This window comes from Microcebus murinus, chromosome 12 (assembly GCF_040939455.1).
Source record: "Microcebus murinus isolate Inina chromosome 12, M.murinus_Inina_mat1.0, whole genome shotgun sequence".
NCBI lineage: Eukaryota > Metazoa > Chordata > Mammalia > Primates > Cheirogaleidae > Microcebus > Microcebus murinus.
Window position 1 is genome coordinate 19422895 of NC_134115.1, and position 19898 is coordinate 19442792.

A 19898-nucleotide genomic window follows, 5' to 3' on the forward strand; every position below is an offset into this window, starting at 1 on the left:
CCAGAAAGTCTTTTTCTTATGATGGGAGAATGGGATAGAAGAATGAAGTCTAGGTTTACATGTACATGTTGGTGATGAGCAGTAAATTTTACCAATAACCAGAGGAGTAAAGTACCTAAAAATGTATGCTGATTATCAATAGAGTTGTATTTCTATCCTTTAAACCTTAAACATAGATTATGATGTATTTGAAATACAAATCCACTGTCCAAATAAGTATTGCTTAAGACAGGCTTTTTAAAGTATGATTTTAAAAATATATTAAGCACATCTATTTCCTTTGGTTTGTATACCTGATTCTCTCTGCCACAACAAAGTAAAGTTCTTCCCACTAAATTCTTAGCTGCGTGAAGGTAAGAATTTTAATCTTTGTGGAACTGTATAAGAGAACAAATCAAGAATTAGTGTGAGAAGGGAATTAGAGTGGAGTTAGGCAGTCGCATAGCAAAATTTCTAAAAAGTGAGGCAGACTCTTTTAGATTAACAGAAACCTTAGAAAGATAACAATGCACTGTAATGGAACCTATTCAAATCCCACTTCAAGCAAATCAACTATTTAAAATAATCAAAGAAGTTTGATTATAGACTGGGTATTAGAAGCTATCAAAGAACTATTTTTATTAAATGATTAAAAATATTATGGTTATCTAAAAAAAAAAGCACATTATTTAGAGAAATGTGGCCATCTTACATATTGAAGTATGTAAGAACAAAATGCATGCTATCTGGGAATTGCTTTAAAATAATTCAGCAAAGAAAAAAGGAACAGATAAAAATGTGGCTAGATATTCGTAACTTCTGTACCTAGTTGTTGTGTGTATGGGGGTTCTTTGTACTATTCTTCATACTTTGTAGTATGGCTCAAATTTTTAATAACAAAGAATGAAACTGGGTCACCCAAAGAGCCTTCCATTGAGGATAGCACTAGCTTTGTACCCTTTGACAGGGCCTTCACACCTCTAAACCTTTCCTTAGGTGTGAAATAAAGGTAAGCATAACAACACCTATCTTCATATGTAAAAATCCAAATTAGGAGCTATACATGCAGTGGGAGTTGGCTCAAAATATATCAGTAGGATTGAGTGGATACTAAGGATCCACCTTATTTTTCCCTAAGTCAGGGTGGATAAAACTGGAGTGTCCAAGTCACTGCCATTAATTAGCTTATTTTCTCAGATTGCTAATGACTGAAAGGAAAATATGAGATAACACAAATCCACTATTGTTCTGTTTGCTTAGACACTCTTTTTAGTGTTTTATGGATTTCATCTAATCCTCCCTTTTTAATCTAGCCTTCTATTTATTTTATACCTTTGTCTTTTTACAATGTGTGCTTCTAAAGTCTGCAGTAATGCAAATTTATCCCTCCAAGCTTTCTCCCAAAGGGTAACATTCCTATTTAAAAGGGTATTTACAGGAGGGTGAAAAACAAAACTGCCTGGCCCATATGGTTCTTCTCTCTCTTCCTGGCCCCTTCTTCCTCAAGTGGTGTCTTCTCTGCTATTCTCAGACATGGGACATTCCAAAGGGGTAAATGTATTAAAGGCACATTCCCTTCAGACTAATATTCCTTTGAGACAGGAAAAACAGGTGGGGGGTGGGGAGTCACACAGGCTACACAAAACCCTGGAATAGAACCCTGACCATTAAGTCTTAACATGCAAAGTGAAGTGGCAAATAGGGTGGCAAATAGGAAGTAATCATTCTGTTAATTCAGGCTAAAAACCCACTTTCACTGTAACACCCAACTAATGAGGCAAAAGTGCTTTCTTGGCCTGAATCATATATTTCAATGTGAACATAAAAACAACTAAACCTTTATTGCCAATAGAATAACTGGGAGAGAAAAGAGAAAAGCAATGTATGATGTTTTAGTCATCTACGCAGGACACCAAAATATATAGATAAGAAAGAATAAAAAGGCATTGCCTTAAACACAGATAACGAACAGATCATTATAGGAAAACCTTTAGACAAAAATCAAATTTACAAAGAAAAAAATATAGCATATATACCTACAGAAAATCATTTAGCTTGAAATTATATGTAAATTAAATAAAACTCACCATCCATCCTCATTACACTAGCAAAAAGTATTAGAACTATGAAGTTCAATATTGTTAGATTGTGTGGAAATATACTCAAACATTGCATTTGGCATTTTAAATTGGTACAGAGTTTTTGGAGATCAATTTGGCAAGGCACAAGTCACTAAAAACGATGATACTCGATGATACAGCACTTTGGGGAAGACATTCCAATGGAATAACAAAAATAAAAACACGACCACTTAAAAGGGGAAAAATGTTGTACTTCTGCTATATTTTTCAGATGAAAAATGACAAATCCCTCAAAGATATGAGTTTAGAACGTTATTGCACTCAGGACAAAACACAGGAGGACCATGTAGATACATAAAAAGGACACTTAAAGTAATAAAGAATGCAGATTGCAACTTAGGAGAGGCCCATGAAGCTAATCAGTATCTGGTAATAGTGAATTTTGCTATTTATATTTAAGCTGGTCTTGATTTTGGTGCCTGTTTTTTTGGTACATGATACTGGAATATGTAGACATTTGGGGATGGGTGGTAAATTAGGCTAATTTCTCAACCTCAGATTCCTACCAAGTTTAAGGAAAGCTGGTCTTCATAGCCTGAGTCATTACCATCATTTCAGTAACTCAGACAAAAACTGCAGAGTGATGTGAGGAGCCTAATAACGCAAGGCAACTGACTCCTCTTCATGAATTGGAACCTACAGCAAGTGGGAAGCTCCTGGCAGCAAGTAGCAATGTCTTCTCTGCCACTGCTTTAGGGCCATCCACTTTTACTGCTCGGCCCTACGTGGGAAGGATGAGCAGTGGAAGGTTCCATCATCTCAGAAAACATTTCCTTGATTTTACTTACACCTTTTCTAGGAATGAGACAAATGGTTCTAAACACTCCAGAAAGATGGTGAGAAAGCCCCCCACCGAGGAAACAGAAGGAAGAACCTCATCTGGGGGGCCTTTTGGAAAGCTAACTTTGGGCTTTTCTACTTTGCCATTAGGGTGAGAGCAGATCATGGGCTGGGTTTCTTGCTGTTTTCAAGCCTCAAATGTGAGACTTAGTGGTGGGCACATGGAGTCACTGGACAGCCAAGTGACAAGCAAGAATAGCTGCAGGTATCCTGGCCCCTTACTTCAACAGCCCTACAATACACACTGTTCTAGTTTCTCATAATCAAGAAAATGGATTCTTGGGCTCCTACAGTGCTTTCTCCTTTAGATCCATATTTATATTCTCCACCCTTGTTGAAAAACTTCAGATACAAGTCTACAAATAACAGGCTTAGGAATCAACTCAGCTACAGGAGCTATAGAAAACAAGATCAATAAAGCCAATACCATGTGATTTAGTGGCCACACCATCCAGGAAGAGAAAGAAAAAAGAAGAAAAAGGCTTGACACTTTAACAAGTGAATTTCTTTCATTTTACTTGGCATCTAAAGGTAAAGCACCTTAATTACCTGAATCTTTACAGTAAGTTTAAATTTATATTTTATAAGCTATTCTGAAATCTGCCCTGTTTAATAATCTGTAACGTCAAGAAAACATTTTAAAGTGTCTCTCACAATTAAACCCATCCACAACCTTGTATAAATCAAAATTTTGCTACCATATCAAAATGTTACACTGGGGCTGTATAACATTGCCCACATCCTCATTACATGCAACACTAATTACTACCAGCAGATTCAGAATTTTCTGCACATTAGAGGCTTTTAGAGGAGCTATAAAAAATTTCAGGCACCATTAATTTAAATTTGTATTGAAATTTCCTTTTGACAGATGGCCAAAAATTACTTATTATTTAGAGTACCAGAGCTGCCTGTTTGCACATTAGAAGAGGAAAGGGAAAAATTAAAAGCAAGAAGGAAATTTATGTCACGTTCATTACCTGTTAAATGTTAGGGAGCATTATCTTGCATGAATAAATTATTTCATACAAGCCTGACTCCAGCTGCAGGCAACTGGCACACTATGACTGATAAAAACCATCCAGAGTCACACAGCAGACAATCATAAAAAGCCCCTCTTAACCAGGAACCACTTACGAGAGGACGATCGATGGAACAAGCAACTATTTCTCTGAGTATCACAGAACATTTAGAAAAATTAGCAAACTATTTCACCGTGCAAAGCTATAGGACAGCCCCAGACCTGCCACAAAGCAACTTCAAATCTGAGAATGGTACCCAACAAAAACATCTAATTATAGCCTACCAATCCATAATAAATCAAGGCAAAATCATCTGCCTCTAATTCTTCTTTGTTTTTCCCCTGGCTTCTGGCTATACAGATACTCACTTCCAGTTCACCCTGAATAGTTATAGATGATTTCAAAATATACCCTACTCTTGGGTGAGGGAATAAAAAAAATGTAATTGACACAAAAGTGTGCACTGAGGTATAAATAGTCACAATCTTCTGGGAGTAGGGCATGAGAGGAGCCTTTTGTTTAGTTCACGGGGCTGCCTAAAGGTATGTATTCATAATATGGAGGCAGGGAATGTTTATCTTATGACCTCAGAATACCTAGACAGGCTTTCCTAGAGCTGCTATCAGTTAATGTTGGTCACTGCATTTACTTACTACTTCCTAAGTACACATTGTGAAATACTTACTATACTCTGATCAAGAATGCTTTCTAATCTAGGTATTGATATGCGTATTATATAACATACAAAATTCTAAGTGCATAATTAAATAATTCAATGTGTGCAGTTCCAATTGTAAATGTTGACATTTATGTGGAAGTGCAAATGCCCTTTCAAATTACAAAGATTCTTTAAAGGTAAAATAGATGTATTCAATTTTTCTTTTCCATATTTATGGGCATTGGGGAAAAAAATCCCAATTCTCTTTTATTGTATTATGAAAGGACAAGGAGTAAAAAGACATTCAAAGTTATAGCACAGGTGGTTTCAGGGGAAGATTTTAGTCTTCATATATACATAGCTTCATTAAAAACTGCAAGAAAAGTAACTACCTACGATCTGAAACATTCAATTGTTGTAAAATACAATAATAAGAGAACTGACAGCACCTGTACTTTGGCCAATGCTTGAGAACTGTCCTTTCCTTCTAATCAATAAGTAATACAATGGTATATGTATTATGATTATGAATAACACAATAGCATATTTACATTGTGCCTGGCTCAAAAGTGATCACAGTAATTTTCATATTTTATTCATTCTCTGCCATGGCAGCCAGTTTTTCTTGTTTGCTTACTAACTAAACTCAGGTATCCTTAGCATATTCCACCCTGGTGTTACAAAAATATATCCAAATTATTAGGCCCTCAATACTTTTCCTCCTTCCCTACAACTTGTCTATAAAGATACACAGAGGGCAGATAAGACAGACAGATGTAAAGCCTAAAGAGAATTAACTTGCTATACTGGAAACTAATATGTTAATTAAAAAAAAAATTCTTTCTGGTGAAGAAATATGCACTTAAATGTTTATGATAGAGTTTTGCAGGATGGAACTGTTTCCCCAAATATGAAATTAATGCATTTCCTTATAAACCAATTGATTTACTTAATTTCATTATTATCTTACAGGCAAAGCCTAAGTGAAGAAAAGCAGTTATTCTTTTCCACATGGTAAGACATAATAATTGAGCAATGGAAGCCAGATCTTATAATGCCACCTTGCTCTACAAATCTGATTCTGATAGAGAAATGGGACCATATTTCCCAAAATCTCAACCAAAAGATCTAAAAGTAATAAAAAAAAATGCAGTTAACCACTATTTATTAAAGCCCACAAAATCATTCTCTAAATCTCAAAGACTCCATTACTTGATTTATTCAAATCATTTATATAACCCTTTTAATCCATTTCTGTTCATTTTGATTCCTACCTTGATGGAGTCTCTGTCTATAGGCAAAACAGCAGCAACATAAGCAGATTAAAGTGGTGGGAAGAAGAAAAAAAGAAAAGTACCAGTTAGTTTACACAAAATTATATATTTATCAAACTTAATCTCTGCTAAATAATAAATTGCACAGATGTTACCTTTGCTATAAAGTTAATTATTAATACAACTCTATCAGATTCACAAAAGCACCAGTCTATCTTTGACACAATTTCAGAAGAATCAAAGCTGGACATTCATAATTTTTATGCTCCTTACAGACTTTTCCCACTTATAAAAGTGTTTATAATCATACATTAACTCTGTACCACTGCATTAAGATAAATGGATGACAAATACTACAGTCTTTCTCTAATTTCCCATTACAGATGGGAAATTTATGCTTATGTGATAAAAATCATTGACCCAAGATTATAATTCATAGTAATGACACTGAAACAGGAATAGATATGAGCTTTTAATTATGAGCCACACCCTCAAACCAATGAACCATCCATGTGCTAAGTAAATTCCCACAAAGGAATGAGTGCTGGGAGAAATGTCTTCATTTGCTTTTCTGTTATTAACTAATAAAAATGATTAGTAAGCACCATACAAACATACAGTCATTTCAGAATGTCTCTGCACTATCATCTACCTTAGTAGGGGAAGAAAACCAACCTAGAAAAAGCACAACTGGCCTTTAAATCAATTAACTGCATAAACAATTGTGCTGGTCTTATAGGAAGAAATTAGTTAATTTCATGCTTCTAAACATACTGGGTGAAAGAAGTAGTTAAACCAATAGATTTCATTAATTTGGTCTGTACCTTCTCAATTACTAAGACTATTGAAATTGCTTTTTTACCTGTGAGATTTTTAGTGCCTTGTATAGGCTCATCTGATTTATAAATAACAATAGAGTTGGCCACATATCAAGTGAGCCTTTATCAGTAAATCTTTCTCTAAAATAAATTCAGTCAAAATTAGCTATTCATGCAACACACTATTTCAAACACAGAGCACTATGGGATTTTGTTACTGATTTAGACTTGGGGAACACAGGAGGGAACAAAGAATCAAAGGCAATACCCAGGAAATAGGCCCCCTTGCCTCTGGAGAGTGCATTAACTCTTGCCAACCACTATGGTATCATTTGGCAAATGATTGCTTCCAATAATTAATTTACCTTCCAGTGGAAATCCTTTGTTTAGTCACTGGTAAAATTAAATTCAGAGACAATAAACAATGGCATCCAAGACCAACCATCAGCAAGCAGGCAGACAATCTCAGATTGACATCCCAAGAGGATCACTCACCTCTTTGATGATCATTGTCATGGTGCTTCTTCTCATCTTTAATTGGAAGGTGGGACTGACCTCCCAGGGCACTGGAGAGGGCCAGAAGCCCGGCACTACTACCAATGGGTGGAATGGCAGGGGGCTGAAGCCCCGAAGGGTGTGGAGTCAGAGGCACCGGCAGACCATGTCCATGTGATAAATGCTGGGCCTGGAGTTGTTGCTGCTGTGAAAAATTAGACACAGATATTGAATTTGTCCCCTATATGTATACCCCATGCCTCCCACCAAAAGAAGCTCAAATAGATAATAAAAAAATCCAGCATCCATAAAGAAAAATATATCCTTAACATATATGTTTTTAAAGAAGGGTAGGGAGGAAAGGAGAAATACTGTCAATAAATGCTACCTTTCTTACTTAGATTTGGGGGCTTTGCAATATGCACTACAACTTAATTTTTAAATAATGAAATTATCTAAGTAATTTAGTTGAAATTCAGATTTCTTTAACAAAGCCACAAAAAAGCTTTTTTTATCTCAAAAATAAAATAAGGCCTCGCTATCATACATTTCTAATCAAAACATATATGTGAATAACTGTTAAAGCAGTTATGTTGAACAAAAAAAGCTGAAAATTGAGAAAATTAGTGTTAAACAGTTCTCCCAGAACCGCTGCACAGCATGCAGTGGGAGTTAATTTGAAAGAGAAAACCTGAATTAACAACCCAGAAAAGGAAACTGGTTGCAGCCACCGTTTTAAGCCCTTTAAGTGTCCTCAGCGGTACTTGAGCAAATTACTAAAGAAAATCTAATGTAGCAAGGCTTGGGTCCTCCTGTAGGCTTGCTCAATAATGCTGAAATAATTGGGCACTCTGTGCACGTTTAGTGATGCTTGAATGAAAAGCTAGAGGCCTGCCCTTGTACTCTTCTCTAGCGGCCGACTCTGTGTTGTGACAGGTTTATTTGAGTGGGACTGTGATGCATGCACCAGTAACTGCACTGACAAGAGTTTAAAGTCATTTTTACCAGTACACTGGCAACACATAGAGAGAGAAAGCCCTCAAGAGGCTGGAATGGGAGTGCTTGACCTCAGCCGAGGCTGCATCAAGCTCTGCTACAGGAACCGCTGCGGGCAGGCCTTGTTGTCTCTTCAGAGTGGGAAGAGGGGAGAAGGTGGCGATGGGAGGATGGGAAGTCAGATTATTCCTCAACAGGAATCCCTTCAACTCAAACCCTGCTTACAAACAGTCCACGAAAACAAGTACGGAGTAATTCCCAGACTAACTTTTGTAGTGACTGAATTTTAGTTGCCGCCTTTAAATCAATCACTTTTCAGGCCTAACCTAGGACCAAGTAGTCCCTTTCATAATTTTCTTTCCAAGCAGGATTTCACAATACAGCTTAAAAAAAAAAAGAAAACAAAATGAAATAAAAAAGAAATTATTCTAGTAAGAAGGATCCTAAAATGAGTTTTTAAATACTTCAAAGAAAAAGAGTGAACTTTTTTCTCCTCTCCAAATTACATTTTTCTTCCTCTTCTACATGTCTTATTGTGTTTGATTGTAAAAGTCAAAGTATAGTATTAATATAATTATAGCTATTTTCTCCTATTTCCTGGCTACATGTAGTTAAAATATAGTCGATAAAGTACAAACACTGTGAAAGAAGTTTACATACGTAAAATGGAAAATGGGTGTAGTATCCAGATATTTCACCAACCAGGCCCTACCCTCCCAGTTCTATCAAAACTTTTCCTAACTGGGTAGTTTTTAAGTAAGGTTGTTTTTCAGTTAAGTGGCCAAAATCATGTTCATAATTCTTTACATACTGTGAATTAGTTGTGATCAAAAAATATGAGCACACAATTATTTTTTCTAAATATATTATAGAAAATGTCTATGAATAAGACAAAACAGGGACTTTAGGTAAATATAAGGCAAATTCATTTCAAAATCTTGTTCAACTAAACAGAAAACTGTTCCGATTCTCTTTCTCCTCTAAATTCCCCTAATATTTCACATGCACAGTTTGCACACATAGCCATTTCCTACCTCAGGTAAGAGTTCAATGGGTAAGCAATTCTTAAGAACCTGCATAAATGTCTCTCATCTTCTTTCCTTGACTCTTAGCTCTGTGAGTCTACATTTGATAAATCCTAGCTAACCGTAGGCACTGAAACATTCACACATCATCTTGATAAATTAAAAAATATATCTATTTCATTAGACATTAAAAAATCCTCAGCCAAAAATCAGTATCTTCAATGATCCAAGTGTTTCACTTTTATTCTTTTTCTCTTACAAAATAAAAAATAAGCACTAACTGCTTTACTTTTCCATTAGACAAGGAACTTTTCAAAGGCAGAAAATATATTTATTCCTCGTCTGTCTGTTGCACATAATGTTTGTAAGTAAACACTTCCTGGGATCCTCATTTGCTTCTATTTTATCTCAAAACAGCTATAAAAGGACCTTATCTCCTCCTCCTCCTTAAGCCCATCTCAGAAGAAGGGTCCTTTTCCTTCTGAAGGCCAACTCCTCCCACCTGCATAGGCATCATCTTTTCTTTCATTCTTTGTTTCATTGCTCCTTCAATTCTCCAACCTCTCCCTCTTCTTCAGTTGTTGTCTGTCATTGATTTTGTTGTTCTGAGCTTAACACCAGAGTCTCTTAACATTTTGTTTAAGATGAATTGCCCATCTAAAGTCAAAAGAACTTGAAGCAGTACCTTTTTGGGGGTATAAAAATCCCACTATATTTTAATCACTTTGTGTGTCCTCCACTGCCCCCACATAGTGCCTTACACATATCAGCACTTGATAAATGCCTGTTAAATTTAATTAAAATAAATTTCTTTTGCCCTCTTTTCTACTACCTTGTTTATATATATCCCTGTATTTGCACAGCCAATCTTCTCTATAACTAGGGTGTATCTGCTGCTTCCACTTTCAACAACACCCACCTCTAAGCACACACCTACACACATGCACACTCTTAATACAAACTCACTCACTCATTCTCTCACTCCTTACACTCTGCCATCTGGACTCCAGGCCACCATTCTCTTAAAACTGAGGACCATTCAGACAAGACTGACTCAAGATTTCAGTTACCTTTTTATCTAACATAGCTGCAGCCACAGACAACATGTCCTCCTTGTTAAAACTCTCTTCTACCTGCTCCAACAACTCTAAAATGATCACTATGGCCATCTTCTATTTAGCTCTCTGAATGTTCCACTTATATTTTTTCTTGGCTTTTTCTCCTTTTGCTCCTCTGCTCCTCTCTAGCCTTACCTACCTTTAAGCAAATGACTCCCACATCTGTCTCCCAAGCTTCTGTACCCCTGCTCTAACTTCCTGCCAGACAATTCTACTTGGCAGTCAGCAGTACCTGGAAACAAAAATGTCAGCACAAAACACATAAGCAACTTCTACTGGCTCCAGTTATTGGTCACCATCAATTTTTCTTCTATGCTCCTACATCCATAATCACTGAGTCCTGTTAATTCTCAAATAATTCCTTATGTTTCTACTGCCAACCTACTAGTCAGACTCTTATCACCCCATATACTAATTACTCTAAGTCTCGATTAGCTCATTTCGGTTCCAGCAAATCCATGCTTCTTAACCACTGGCAATTTTTCTAAATTCATGTCATTCTGTGCCTTTTAGAACAACCTCCTTCCTCACTGCTCATCTAAGTTGTACTCATCCATTTTCACCTGTTCTCTAAATGCTTTTTCAAACATCCCAAGTGTCTACTATCTTATACAACTATTATTGGTTGGCCTATGTTGTTTCATAAAGGTATTGTTATTCAACTTTTTACAAATAAGAAGATCCTGACTTACCTGAAATTGTGAGACTCTGGAGAGAAGACACCGGCCTCAGAACCCTTTGTACCCTTGGCACCTAGCTCAGTTCCCCACACAGTACTGAGGAGATTCAATTAAAAATTCTGATACTAATGACAATAAAAAGCCTCTTTTGACAATTAGGCCTTGGTTCCAAAAACAACAGACCCTTTTTATCTATAAGTTCAAATTTCTTATCAAGATCTTCCATAAACTAACATCAGCCTCACTTTGCACCCTACTGTATAACACCACCCAGGGAACTCTTTGCCCGTAACACCGTTTATTTAGTAAGGCATCTAAACACCTAGAGCTCAGCTTTACTAATAATCAACATGCATACACAGAGTCTTCTCTCATTTGTCTCTACATGTTTAAATTCTACTCATCCTTTTGTGCTAAACTCCTGCCTACCTTCTGTGTGAAGACATCCCTAATGACCCTGGCTCAAAGTAATCTCCACCACTGCCTCTTAAATTCCGACAGCACTTGAGTCCAATACCATTTATATGACACTTAACAACCCAAGCCAATAAAAGACTTTTTTCCATACACACACATACATACACACACACACTATATTATGCCATAATCCTCTAATTAGAGCTCTTTCTTTTAAATTTCCCACAATGCCTAGATATTTTTTGCATTTAGTAGCTATTCAAACTATTATCAGCACCAATTTTATAAACTGATGAAGTTTGGCTCTATTTTCTTTCAGATGATATTTCAATCTTCAGAATTTAAAATGAAACCAGAAGAAATAAAAACATAACCTGCTTATACTATAATCCTTCATTTGGATACTTTAAATAAGCAGCAATAATCTAAAATAAGGATTGATATCCTAGTGATCAAACAGAGCTTGGTACCCCCATATAAAAAGCACACATTTATTTTTATTGTTCATCTTTTAACTTTTTAATTTCTAATATTATGATTTATAAATGGGCTTAAATATAACTACCACTAAACTTTTTCTAAACTAATGAACTCAAACTCTCATCATGTGTCCATATGGATATATTTTAAAGCTTTTGGTGAGGTAAGTTTCTACTACATTTAAAGAGAGTTCCCATATATTCGTTACCTGTCTTCCACTAATGTTAACATTTTACATAACCACAGAATTTATCAAAATCAAAAAATAACATCAGTATATTACTATCAACCAAACTAGAGACTTTATTCAGATTTCTCTAGTTTTCCACTAACGCCATCTTTCTGTTCCAGAATTCAAACCAGGATACCACACTGCATTTAGAGAGGTTTTAATTTTTCATTTGGTATATCAAAATTATCAACTCCTCTCAAAAATCTTATGATTGGCAATAACCAAACTGTAAGCACATTATTTAATAGAATATGCCTTGAATTTAGGAAGTAAGAAAATGAGAGGGGGCTACCATAAACTCATTTTTATAAGTCATCCATTGTGTGTGTGTGTGTATATATATATATATATAAATATAAAATATCAAACAGAAAAAGCATACTCAGTTGGAGATCCTTTAAAAAAAAGCAATTTTTATCAAGTGTTTTTAAAAACAAAACTATAAGATAAAATGAGATTAAATAATTCCCCAAAAGGCATAAGATAAAAATGTAAGACAGATATACTGAAATACTATAGTGGGTTTTTAAAACATTTACATTAATAAATCAGACCACTTTTTATATTTTTAAGCTTCCTTGCAAGTTTCCACCTTAGGAACTATCCTAGAACTTGAGTGGCAGATGTACTTATAACTGATAATGATTAGTCATTAAAACATATGAGAGATCATCTTTAAACAAAAGCAGTAAGTCACTAATGGCTAAGGTGAACTTCACCCTTTTCTCCATTAAAAAAAAGCTTAAATTTATCAATTTCAAATAACATTAAAAAATTCCTTTAAAAAATTATTTCTATCAAGTCTTTTTATTAACAGAGGAAAACTCAAAGCAGACTCCCTAGAAAAGGTGTAAGGTTTCTCTAGATATTATTCAAGGTGCTCAGAGTAGCATAATCTAAAGGACTGCCTTACAATAGGGCGAAGGCTTGCTGGTGTTTCCCAATAGGTTAACATGGTCCTCTGAACTCTGCCCTATCTGTGTGAATTATAGAGCAATTAACCTGCAAAGGTTTACTACTTTATCTTACAGTCACACTAAGAAACATAAAACCTCTTGCTTTTTAAAGACTAAAGGAAGGGAAATGTATATTCAGAGTACATAGTTCAACACAGATTTGTTACTAAAACAATTTAAGATAAATCACCACTATAGATAACTACAAACTAGCAGGTTAAAAAATATTGACTTTAGATGGGGAAAAGAAAACACAGAAAGAACAATCAAGACAAATAATCAATTAAGAGGGCACAGACTGTAGCACCAATTAAACACTAAAGTAAATGTACTTTATATAACCATAACTGAGAAAAACTTAATGAGAAAAATATGTGTTGGGGAAAATTCTTCTCAATGACCTTCCTAGGTTATTATTATTTTTCTGGTGCCTTATTTCATTGAAAAAACAAAAACAAACAAACAAAAAAATCCCTCTCATGTCAAACCACACTACAAAATAAACTATTTCTTCCTTCTGTTCCCTTGATGAGCCATTCAAGAAAGTAAACATTAAAATGGAGTGAACTTTAAACTTAGGCAAATGCTCCATTAATTAATTTAATTCTGAAAAATAGCAATTATGTTTGAAAATATACGGCAATGAGGTGGCAGACACAGCTTCAATTCTCTTAATGGCTTTTTTACTGGATTTTCTGTAACAAAGAATTATTTCCTTGCAGTTTTAAGTTTGGCACAAAGGGCAGAAAAAGATGACTAGAAAATCGAGTTCATAGGAAATATCTTTTGAAATGTTGTCTGTCAGCAAAAAGAGGAATTCTTTTTAATTGAGAGTCCCCAACTGCTTGTTGACCAGGGACTGACTGATCAATGACTGAGCAGGAGCTGGTGAGGGTACAGCTGCGGCCCCACATGTCCCTAGGAATTCTGGGCATCTCTAATTTAAAGCCAGGCAGAAGTTTTCTTGTTTATGACCTCCTCCCAACTCTATTGTGTTCTCAACAGAACAAGAATCCTCAAAAAACATGCATCTTCCTTAGAAGCAGTAACATCCCAATATCAATGAGCACACTTAGTGCCCTTATCTTGGTCTCTAAAAAAAAAAAAAAAAAAAAACAAACTGCAAGGTGAACCTGCTCCATCTAGTGCTAGAAAGCAAGAAAGTTACCTAAACTAATGGGTAGTGCCAAAAGGACAATGAGCCAACTTGAAAGGGATCCAAGTAGCAAAACTTAAGATAATTTCAGTATCATAAAGAATGACTATAGTAAATTATAACACATTTTTAAAAGTTCCCAGGAGTAGAGTTCTTGGTACCCCAAGAAAACAGGTGGAACTATGGAGCATTCTGGAGCCAAGGACTAGAGAACGGCTCACAGGCCAGGGCCAGCTGGCTCCCAAGTATACAACCTACCCTTTCACCGACTAGCTAGACTGTGTGAACTGAGCATGTGTGCCTTGACCCAACCAGGAGACATCATTCTAAGAGAGCAGTAAGAGAGGATCTAGCAGACCTTGAGAGGAGCCAGGAAAGAAGAGGCAACAGACTCTAAAATGGAACAGCAAGCACAGGAGAGGGCCCAGGACCTGGCGGGTATCCACTTCACATCCCTTAGCATGTGAAGGCACTGTTTTGTATAAACACTACCGCTGGCCTGGCTCTCTGTGGGTTGGTCTGAGTCTGCAAAATGAGATGCTGGGTGACATTCAGGAAGCATCACAATGAAATGACATCAGAGCCACTGAGCTAGAATCTTTACCATCTATAGGAGCAAGAGCCAGTCACTTAACATTTCTGAGCCTCCCTTCCTTCGTGTGAAAAGTGAAAACAGTTATAAAATTTACCTCCCAAGGTTATATGACATTGTGCATAAAAAATCCTTAGCACAGTGTTTGGCATATAACAGGCGTCCTCAAAATATGGCCTGTGGGCCACATGCGGGTGTTTTTGCCCTTTTTTTTTTACTTCAAAATAAGATATGTGCAGTGTGCATAGGAATCTGTTCATAGTTTTTTTTTAAACTATAGTCCGGCCCTCCAATGGTCTGAGGGATAGTGAACTGGCCCCCCCTGTTTAAAAAGTTTGAGGACCCCTGGCATATAACATGATTCAATAAATGGTGGCTGCAATTAGGAAGAGATATCAGAAGTCCACATTCTCATACAGAGACAGACAGAAAGAGGGAGTAAAAGACAGGAAAAGCTCTTTACAGAATATCAATTTAAAAGGAAAGAAATAATTTAAAATTTACCACTTCACCACTCCAAAATGTATCAACTGATCCAAGACAGACTCATCAGTACATGCTAAAACCACTGGGTGAATAGTTGCTGTGGGGAATAGGCTGTTCACAGTGTCAAAGTATTGTCCCAGAGATTACCTAGCTTCATCAATAATGTGATTAGATTGGAAACACTACATCACCTAGATAGTATTCCTGCTAAAAATACTTAACCTGAATCTAAACTTGAGAAACCAATAAAACAATCAGACAAATCCAGATTATGTAATCTTCTACAAAACTGGCCAGGAATCCTCAAAATGCCAACACCATAAAGCAAAATGGTTTGGGGACTGCTGTAGATTAAAGAAGAGTAAAGAATATAAGAAAAATGATAACAAAGGCAATTTTTGAATATGAATCCTGTATTGGAGGAGAAATGCTACAAAGCAAAAAGTGCTATCAAGGACATTTTGTGGACAACTGGAGAAATATGATTATGAACTGTACCACTGGATACAGAGATGTGTTCATAGTATTGTGCTTACACAGGAAGATGCCCTTGGTGATAGATGATGCATACTGAAATATTAAGGGGTGAAATATCATGACTTCCTCTTACTTTCAGACAGTTCAGTACATTCACAATACATGTGTATTTGTATGCAAGTATACATAGACAGCAAGCATAACAAAATGTTAATTGGTAAATCTAGGTGATGAGTATACACTTTTTTACTATTCCTTTGACTTCCCTGTAGTTATAGGAGCAGGTAAAAGAAGATGTGCCCATCTTGCCAAAACATAGGAGTTCTTGGATTTCTTCTTTTAATAAATATCTCCAGCAGAAGCTAAAGGTTAAGTGAGTACATGGAAAGAAACAAGAATAAAAAGAACAAAGAAAGAAATTTTTCAAGCTAAGCTTATCTGTAACTCATTCCTGATGACTTATGACAGGGGAAAGCTGCATTTGTAGCAACCAAAGAAAGATTATCACTGAAAGGATTTTCTCAAGCTAAACAATCCACATATTTCTGTAGTCCTCAAGATCTCTGTACTGGGGAAAGCAAGTTAACTAGCAAAGCAAGCAAATCTCATGAGACCTGTGCCAAGGGTTCCAATGTCCTAATTTGCAGTTTAACACATGAAATAATAAGAAAGAAGGGGAAAAAAAACTAATTTATTAACCTTCCCAGTAGTGATCCTGTTAGCATTTTATCTGAACTGGTCTAAAGTTTACTAGAAAAGGTACTTCTAAGTAAATTAACCCTTTGCACCCACTTGCTTTTTTCTTGATTCCTTTATGCTGTTTGGGATTTAATTTTTTAAATACCCCAGATTTTACAAAGCGTGGCAGTAGAATAAAAAACTGGAGTTTCTTTTCATACAAACTTATTTATTTGGATTTTTTTTATGTTTCAAATTATTGATACATTCAAAGAGTAATTTTAATCTCTGTAATTTTTGCTAACCATGTCGAGTCACACGAGACATCTGAGTGCAAAGGGTTAATAATGAAAATACAATTTCCTGTAGGCTTATTTAAGTTACATAAGGAAAATTTTTAAAGACTTTATACATCTTACACCAATGATTCTATGTTGTGAGTTTGAGTCATTAAAGGCACCAAGGTAAGGGGGCATGATTAAAAAATCTTTCTTTAGTTACTTCTGAGTACTTTTAAAAAGCTGCTCTGAGCAGGGTGGAACAAGCCTATACTTCCAGCTACTTGGGAGGCTGAGGCAAGTGGATTGCTTAAGCCCAGGAGTTTGAGGCTGTAGTGAATGCACTATGATCATACCTGTAAATAGCCACTGCACTCCAGCCTGGGCAACGTAACAAGACCCAGCCTCTAAAATAAAAAAAAAAAGTAATGCATTTAAAAAGCCTATCTACTTTAGGTTCTTCAGTAACCCTGCATTTGATCTTAGAACTTTAGAGGTGGAATGAACTTCACATGTCATCTACATGAGTTGCTTTCCAACACTTTGACTATACCTTATGTAGTATGTGCTGTACATGTGTGTGCATGCATTTGAGTATATGCATAATGTACATGTAAATGAAAAAAACTTAATATACAATACCAAACACTACTGTGTGCAAAAACACTCTAATATTTTCTATTCTCTTCTATATCTTTTTTTTAATAAAAAAAAAAAGTGGACTATGACCTACTGAATTGCTTTTACTGTATACTCATGAGTCTGTAAGCTGCAATTTGAAGAACACTAATGCAGGCCAACACCCTCATGTGTAGGGTCAAAGGTGAGAGTCAGTGGGAGCCAGCATTAAAGCACCAAGAAATGGAGCACAAACCCCATCACCCATCCAGAGGGTGCAGTAATGCACCCTGCTGCCCCATCAGGACTCTTTCTCAACTGGGGAGATTATACCATAAGAAGTAAGCAATTATTCATTCATATGAATAAAAGGAGGCAGGTCCTCTGAGCAGGTGACCTATGAATTGAGACCTGCAGGATGCAAATGAGAGCACCTTGCAGAGAGCTGCAAGGAGAAAGACAATCAGAAGCAAGAGAAAGGCAACTGCAAAGACCCAGAACAAAACCAGCACCTGCTGTGACCAGCCATGAAAGAGGAAGCCTGGTGGGAACCCAGGGAACAAGGGGGAAGTCAGGTAGAATGTGAGTATTCTGGGAATTAGATCATGTACACTAACGGGTTTTGACTTTTATTTAAGAATAAGGAGAGCTCTAGGTTGTGGTGGCATTTCTTGGTTTTGTTTTATAAACTCATCTTTTAGTTGCTCTTTAACTGGTATACATTCTGGATCATACTCCCTTTGTTGGGTTGTATGTGTTGCAAACATCTCTCAGTTTCTGGCTTGTCTTAAGATGTCTTTTGACAAACACGCTTTTCATTTCAACTAAGTAATACATACTTATGAATCTTTTTTTTATGGTTTGAGCTCTCTGTGACCCTTTTAAGAAATCCAACCTTTACCAAGACAAAACATAAGAAGATTCTTCCTGTTTGGTTTTGTTTGAAAGTTTTAAAGTTCTGTCTTTTTAGGCATCTGAGATTGACTTCTGCATGTGATGAGATGCATGAATCCAATTTCATTTCTTCCACAAGAATAACCAACTATCCCCCCAGTAATATTTCCTGGCATCCATCTTTCTCCCCACTGATGTGCTTGCACAGTCTGGCATGAGTGGATCTATTTATGAGTCTTTATTCTTTTTCACTGGCCTATATAAAGACTAATATGTCTTTTTAGCTAGGATATTTTAAAAATTAAATTTTTTTAAAGTTTAAAATGCTGTGTGGAGACTTGATCTGAGAATGGCAAGAATGAAAGGCAGGAGATCAGCTAGGAGGTAATGCAGGGGGGTTTAAACCAAAAAACAATTAATGATTTCTTGGATTAGGGTTTTGGCAGGACAAGCTGAGAAAAGTAAAATTTGAGCAATATTTTGGAGACAAAACTGAAAAGACATGGTTATAGAAGGAGAAGGGGGAGTGAGAATAACTGAAGAAATTCAGGGAATCTTCTAAAATTAGGCCTCAAGTATTAGGTAGATGGCTGTACCATTTACTCAGGTAGGGCAGAAGAAAGAAGGAATGGCCATATAAATACAATTTCATATTTTTTTTTTCCAAATTAGAAAAGTTGTATACTCAATGAAGAAAAGCAGAGTGGAAATAAATTAAAAGTCAAGCACAATCTTGCCACCCAAAGAAAAGTACTAATACAATGTTGAGGGGTCTATCCAGTATTATTTCAAAGGATATGTAGGCATTTTTTAAGAAAAATAACATCCACCTATCTTGTAGTTTAACCTGCCACTTATTTACTACGTATCAAGAACATTTTCCCATATACATGAATAATTCCTTGACTGCATCATTTGTTAATGGCAACATAGTATGCCACTGCATAGATATTCAAAGTTCATTTAAGTGGTCCCCTAAATACTGGGTGTTCAGATTATTTCCAATGTTTTGATATATATAAAGAAAGTCACCATGGCATTATAAACAAATACATATATGGTCACACATATCACTTCACAATAGAATCCGTTCTGAGAATTGCATCATTAGGCAAAGGCAATCTCCTCACCGTGCTAACATCATAAGGTGTGCTTAAACAAACCTAGATTGTACAGTCGGTATAGCCTATTGCTCCTAGGCTATAAACCTGTACAGCAAGTTACTGTACTGAATACTACAGGTCACTGTGACACAAGGGTAAGTATTTGTGTATCTAAACATAGAAAAGGTAGAGTAAAAATACAGCTTAAAAGATGAAAAATGGTACACCTGCACACGGCACTTACGATAGATAACTGAAGCTTGTCGGATTGGAAGTTGCTGAGTCAGTAATGAGTGAATGTGAAGGCCTAGGACATTACTGAACACTACTACCATAGATTTTATAAACACTACACTTAGGCTACACTAAATTTATTTTTTAAAAAACAAGTAATTGTGCTATGAAGTTACGACAGCTACAGTGTCACTAGGCAATAAAAATTTTCCACTTCCATCTCTTGGGACTACTGTTATACTTGCATATCA

At 36.0% G+C, this 19898-nt stretch overlaps 1 protein-coding gene across 11 annotated transcripts in view; it reads right to left on the reverse strand.

Moving 5' to 3' along the window:
- The window catches only part of TLE4 (TLE family member 4, transcriptional corepressor), a 148467-nt gene that overhangs the window by 63862 nt on the left and 64707 nt on the right, over window positions 1–19898 (reverse strand). For 6 of the 11 annotated variants that reach the window (XM_012749746.2, XM_012749743.2, XM_012749739.2 and 3 more), the window contains 2 exons: window positions 7228–7432; window positions 5915–5931 (listed from right to left, as the gene is read on the reverse strand). In XM_012749746.2, the coding sequence (XP_012605200.1) occupies window positions 5915–5931; window positions 7228–7432 (222 nt within the window). The remainder of the gene's footprint in view (window positions 1–5914; window positions 5932–7227; window positions 7433–19898) is intronic. The other 5 variants (XM_012749747.2, XM_012749744.2, XM_012749740.2 and 2 more) reach the window with 1 other exon arrangement.